The sequence below is a fragment of the Antrostomus carolinensis genome, unplaced genomic scaffold (assembly GCF_000700745.2).
Source record: "Antrostomus carolinensis isolate BGI_N321 unplaced genomic scaffold, ASM70074v2 scaffold45023, whole genome shotgun sequence".
Classification (NCBI taxonomy): Eukaryota; Metazoa; Chordata; class Aves; order Caprimulgiformes; family Caprimulgidae; genus Antrostomus; species Antrostomus carolinensis.
The window spans coordinates 1-5,466 of NW_010303963.1; the positions used below are offsets into that span (position 1 = coordinate 1).

General features: G+C 42.6%; 1 protein-coding gene across 2 annotated transcripts; it reads left to right on the top strand.

Moving 5' to 3' along the window:
- Nucleotides 1-148: 148 nt before the first annotated feature.
- SNRPD1 (small nuclear ribonucleoprotein D1 polypeptide) lies at nucleotides 149-4,788 on the top strand. Of its 2 annotated transcripts, XM_010164283.2 has the most exons (4): nucleotides 150-222; nucleotides 2,874-2,877; nucleotides 3,017-3,081; nucleotides 4,609-4,685. In XM_010164283.2, the coding sequence occupies exons 1-4, from the start codon at nucleotides 153-155 to the stop codon at nucleotides 4,683-4,685; spliced, it is 216 nt and encodes a 71-aa protein (XP_010162585.1). In that variant the 5' UTR covers nucleotides 150-152. The 2 variants fall into 2 exon arrangements, with proteins under 2 accessions (XP_010162584.1, XP_010162585.1); XM_010164282.1 differs by lacking the exon at nucleotides 2,874-2,877 and having other exon boundaries at nucleotides 149-222; nucleotides 2,890-3,081; nucleotides 4,609-4,788.
- The last annotated feature ends 678 nt before the right edge of the window (nucleotides 4,789-5,466 follow it).

Consider the following 5,466-nt stretch of genomic DNA (forward strand, 5'->3'; position numbering starts at 1 on the left):
ACGGAGCTTCTGCAGACCCCGTGAGCTCTGGGAGCGCTGTCTTCGGAAGCTCAGCGTGTGTCAGTACTTGGTGCGTATGTGGTAACAGGGTGTTAGACCCGCGAGGCTTTGCACGGGATTGGACGCGTTTTTGTGTAATTCCCAGGTTTCTCATGAAGCTGAGCCATGAGACTGTGACCATTGAACTGAAGAATGGGACGCAGGTGCATGGAACTATCACAGGTATGGCGGGATGGGAGCCGAGGACAAAGCATTGCCTGTTTACCTTTCTGCTAAGGTTTGGGCTGAGCTTTTGTGTTCTGAACTCCCTCTTGTGGGGAACCTTCTCTGTAAGACACAGGAGATGTTATTTTTAATTCACGTCTTTATGTGGAAGCTGAAACAACACGTGTTTGTTACAGAAGAGTGGACGTTTGCAGGAGCTGCTGGGAAGCAGTAAGTTCACTGTGTTCCTGTGAGCCTCTGAGCCTGACTGCAGGCTTTGCTTGCCAACAGGCTTGGGGGTGAAGGAAGTAAACTTTTCCAAACTGTTGGCAAACCACTGGTAGGCATGGTATTCTCTTCAGAGTTTTAGCAGCATGGTAATGCTGGTGAGGTAGTTTTACAACCATATCAAACTGGTAGTGGGTGTACAGCTAAACTTTTAAAGATGTTTCAGTACATCTGATTTTCATTTGTGAGATTGTAAAAAGCTGCAGGCACGTAAAACATTACAGCTGAATCACCAGAAGAGGGGGGACTTATTTTAATGGTAGTACAAATAAATGGTAAATCTTAAGTGTTGACGTGGCCTTAAATCGGTTAAACTTTGTGTGTTGGCAGTTTTAATCTAAAAATTAATTATTTCTGTTGAGTGTGTTTTAGCTCCAGCTAAGGTGAACTTATAAGGAAGTGCATTTTTGCATATACTTGCATTGGTTTCATGAAACTGACTTGAAAACAGAGAGCTTGATGGGGGACAGGAGGCAAAAAGGAATCCTGTGGCCATGAATCTGATCCCTGCTGTTGCCAAAGGCCTGTCATGTAACAGGAGTTTGTGGGTGTTACTGTCTAGCAGCTGCTTCTTTGCGTCACTGACTGGTAGTTGCAGGAAAAGCCTTGATGGTTCGTTTTATGATTCTCACATGTACTGAAAAATGTGCAAACTATTTAGTTTGTTTTAATAATATCAGAGATATTACTCTGGCAACATTCCTGTTGGCGTTACTTCAGAGATGATCAGGTACGTAGCTGGGGCACATCGTATTTAAAGAAGCAAACCCTTATGGTTAAGTTGAGGAATGTGCTTGATCTCCTTTCCTTCACTCACCCCAGGCTACTTTTAGAAGTTTTTCTGCACAGATACTGTTAAAAAAAAAAAAAGAATAAAAAAATCAAACTTGGCAAAGTTGTATTCCAGGGGATTGCTTAGGTGCCTTTTTGGCCAGTAGCAGTCTGCTGAGATTTGTCAGTTAAAAACTGGCATGATTTTGCAGCCGGATCTCTCAGCTTTGATTAGAGCTGAATGCACCACCCTGGTGTCTGATTGCAGCATGCTCTGTTGAACCCAGCTAGGTAGGAAGCAAATGACTGCTTGTCTCCTGACCTCGGAGCTCTTGCAGGCTTAGTTGTTAAACAAAGTTCTTAATTTTCTGCTAAGAATCTGTAAGAACTGTGAATGCAATCTATGTTTCTAAAGTGACCGCCTTCCCTTTATGCTGGTGCAGGAACCGTGTTTGTAATTGCTGTGTCTGCAGGTGGTACCATCTCCTCTTCCTCCCGGTGGGTGGGTTGGCCAGAGCAGGCGTGCTGCAGGGGGGCTTCGTGTAATGCAGACCCTACCCAAACCCAGGGGGGTGCAGGTGTCCCAGAGCTCTGTAAAACCTACAACTAAAGGGGAGAGGACAGAAAAATACTTGGGATAAGCGCAGCGTAATGGTTCTTCTGGTCTGCTACTCATGTTTACGTTGGTGAGACATCTTAATGGTTTGTTTTTCTGTGTTTATGAAGTGAGACAATAATATTTTTAACCACAAAGGGTTGTTTGTACAAAAGTTTGAACACACGAGATTTTGCTCACGTGGGTGCTCTGTCACTGAATTAGCAAGTGTTTGTAAACTACAATTTCTACCTTTTGCCTGAATTTTTGATCTGAAAAAGTTGGTCTCATTTTGCTCTTGGTAGTTCAAGATCAAGTTCCATGCAAGACTTGTGATATGCAAAATAGCAATTAATATAGGGCGCTTTTTAATGCTTTTTGGGGTTGTTACTCAATACACACGTTCAACTGAGCCTTTTTTCCAGTGTTGGATTGTGCTTAGTGCTGCGTAGTGCGCGCAGTACTGGTTCCACACAACTCTTACACACTGGCTGTTCACAGTTTGTAGCCACAGTGGTTGCTCCTTACACTAGTGTACGAACTTCCATAGAAGATACTGCACTAGTTTTACGTGTATTTTATAAGAAAACAAATGCTTCTTTGGCAGTTGGACTTTTTATAAGGCTTATAGAAAGAGGAAATTATCAGGTTATTTTTCCTCGTCAAAAGTTTATTTTGCTTCTTTTTAAAAGAGTCACAAGCCTAGTATTGGATTTCTGTAATAAGCAGCAGTTTATTTGTTATTTAAAGGAATTGCTTTAACCCTTTACAAAACTGTTCTGGCTGTTGCTAACACCTAGGTAAAGATCTCTAGCAACGAGGTGTTGAACGCAGCAATGGATTAATTAGCGAGCATAGTTTAAGAGAGGAAAGGACATGTAGCTTGCTTCAGTTAGAGGCTTAATTAATGAATGGTAGAAGCAAGTGTTAATGAACAGGACAAATCTTGAAGCATGGGCATACTTAGAAATAGCCGACAAGGGAGCACTTTGTAGGCGTTCATCCCTGAACTGAGACTCGTGTTGTTTCAGGGGTGGATGTCAGTATGAACACGCATCTCAAAGCAGTGAAAATGACGCTGAAGAACAGAGAACCCGTTCAGCTGGAGACGCTGAGCATTCGAGGGAATAACATCCGGTACTTCATTCTCCCGGACAGTCTGCCTCTGGATACTTTGCTAGTGGATGTGGAACCAAAAGTCAAATCCAAGAAAAGAGAAGCAGGTTAGTTTGTGCTTTCCCAGTCTGTGTTTGTTTTGCCTTTGAACACACGTTAGTACTCTGAAGCTGAAGACATCTGATGTAAGTGTCTTAACGTCTGCATTTGGCAGCTGGTTCTTTGAGGGTTTGATACTGACCTGGCTAAGTCTGCTGTCCACCTTGCTAGCACCTGTAGAGCTTGCTTTCATGTGAAATTAAGTGTATGGCTTTTCATGCATCTCTTTTGAAAAATGTAAATGTTTTCAAGCTTGAGTAAATCTTAACCTGCCGCAGTCTCAGCGTTGACACCAGAGAGATTTACATTTCCTCTTCTCCGAATGTCTGCTGTGTTTCTCCAGCTTGTAGGGGGGACTTCACATAGCCTAGTGAGAAAGTACAGAACTGCCTCTTGAACAGTGCTGAATGCTTCACTGAAATCTCACTCGTTTGTGGATAAAAATAGTCTGTCAAGAGAACTGAATTTGTGAGACTTGAGAATTTGGGGGAGTCTGGGCTGTATTCCGAGGAGCAGCTCTCTAGCTTTGGCTCCAAATAATGTTCCACTCTGCACAATTCCTGGAACTTTTTTTTCAAAAGGCTGTTGAAGAAAAAACTTTTCCTTAGAACCTAACAGTAGAGAGAGTAATTCAGTTTTAATCCACGCTATTAAAGATTAATATCCAGTAATCCCCAGAAAATCTGTAGGTTGTCTTCAGACAGTATATAGCTTGCCTAACAGTTACCACCCACTTCCACAGAATTTTAAGCTTCTTGGTATCTTTTTGAGCCTTGCAACCTGATGGGACAGGTCATGTTTCTTTAGGAAAAAGGGGTGAAATTACATTTTATCGACCTGAGGATCATATAACCTCGAGCAGTTCCTTGCAGCCTGAATTACTCTGTGATTGTGTCTCCCCTTTCCCATTAAGTAGCACTGTGTAAAGCAGGAACACCCAGCCAAGAGCTTAGCCTGAGAGTCACGTCTGAAATGGGCAGAGGCATCATTGAAAGCAGCAGGAGCTGCTTGATGCTGGGATGCTTTCGAAATGCTGCCCTTTCGCGTGGCGCATGAGAAGGGCTGAGTTTGGGGATCTCACAGCATGTTAGAACTGGCTTTTCAGCAGTGTCCTTTATAAACCACAGTGCAAGCTGTGCCCAAAACAAAATGTTTTCTGCTGCAGTGAATAGCAAACAAAATACTCTGTTGTGTACGTGCTTTTTCTGATTCCTGAAAAACTAGATTTTTCAAAAAAAAAAAAAGGAATTCTAGTTCTGTGTTAGACTTGCCCTAGCACTTGGGAGCAGCCAAGTGTTCCATCCCCGTGTTTTCTGCAGTGAAGCCAAAGGCAGACAGTGGCCTATGGAAATTTATACTGAAAAACCCAATGCAAAAGGTGAAAATATTGCCTGAAATGTACTGACTTGGTATCTGACCTACTGCTTCCCTGCGACAAGACATTGTGTTGTTTATGCTTGATGCAGAATGTTTTAATTGAGATGAAAGTATTCCTGAGTCTCACTTGATTTATCCTTTCTGTTTCATCTTCTAAGTTGCTGGAAGGGGCCGTGGCAGAGGCCGTGGGAGAGGCCGAGGTCGTGGAAGAGGAAGAGGGGGCCCAAGACGATAACTTCTCACCACGCAACTCTTACCAAATTTGGGGAAGTTTCGGATATTTTTTTGTACAGGTCTTGTTTATGGTATCCATTTTTAATAAACTGAAATGTGAAAAAGTTGTCTTTCCTTTGCTAGTGAAGGCTGGGGAGGGAAGCATGTCCTTTTTCTAGAGGCTGGTGCAGACTAAGCATGTCTTGTTGGTTCTCATTGGCAAGGTTGCACCCACCCCTGAAGGCTGTACAGTTACCTCTTGCTGCTTCCCCAGAGTGTTGGTGTGTTTTAGCAATGTTTGTTTGAAATAATCCCCCCTTTGATAAGGCACTTGCCATCTTCTAATGGTTACAGAGCTAAAGACACTCTATTAAGCACCCTCATCCCGTGCCTGTGTCTCTAATGTTGTTCTGCAGAGTGACCTCTCTAAAGTTCATCGATAGAATTTTACTGTTTTCTGTTAGATGAAGGTTACAGTTTAAACACGTTGCTTTCTTTATACACCCTTCACACAGGGAAATGAAGGAGTTCTGTGGAACTGCTGGATTGTTACATCTCATGATTAAAGTACACCTGGATACGAACTTTGTCAGAGCTAATGATATGGCATACTTTTGTTTGGGTGGGGCTTGTCAGGCATCTTTATCACAGAGTTCTTCTAGTGTACTGGAAGTGCATCCCTAGAAAATACAGAGTACAGCACAGTGCACAGTTACATACTGGAATTGGAAGTTTACTTCTGGAGAGGAGAGAAATTCTGCAGCTCATTGTGTGTGTATATATATATATATATATAAAATATA

What these genes read in the sequence shown, in the direction of transcription:
- SNRPD1 (XM_010164282.1), top strand. Translation starts at nt 153, where the DNA reads ATGAAGCTGAGCCATGAGACTGTGACCATTGAACTGAAGAATGGGACG. An exon ending in GGTGCATGGAACTATCACAG is followed by an intron (nt 223 to 2,889) that starts GTATGGCGGGAT and finishes GTGTTGTTTCAG; the next exon opens with GGGTGGATGTCAGTATGAAC. An exon ending in ATCCAAGAAAAGAGAAGCAG is followed by an intron (nt 3,082 to 4,608) that starts GTTAGTTTGTGC and finishes TCATCTTCTAAG; the next exon opens with TTGCTGGAAGGGGCCGTGGC.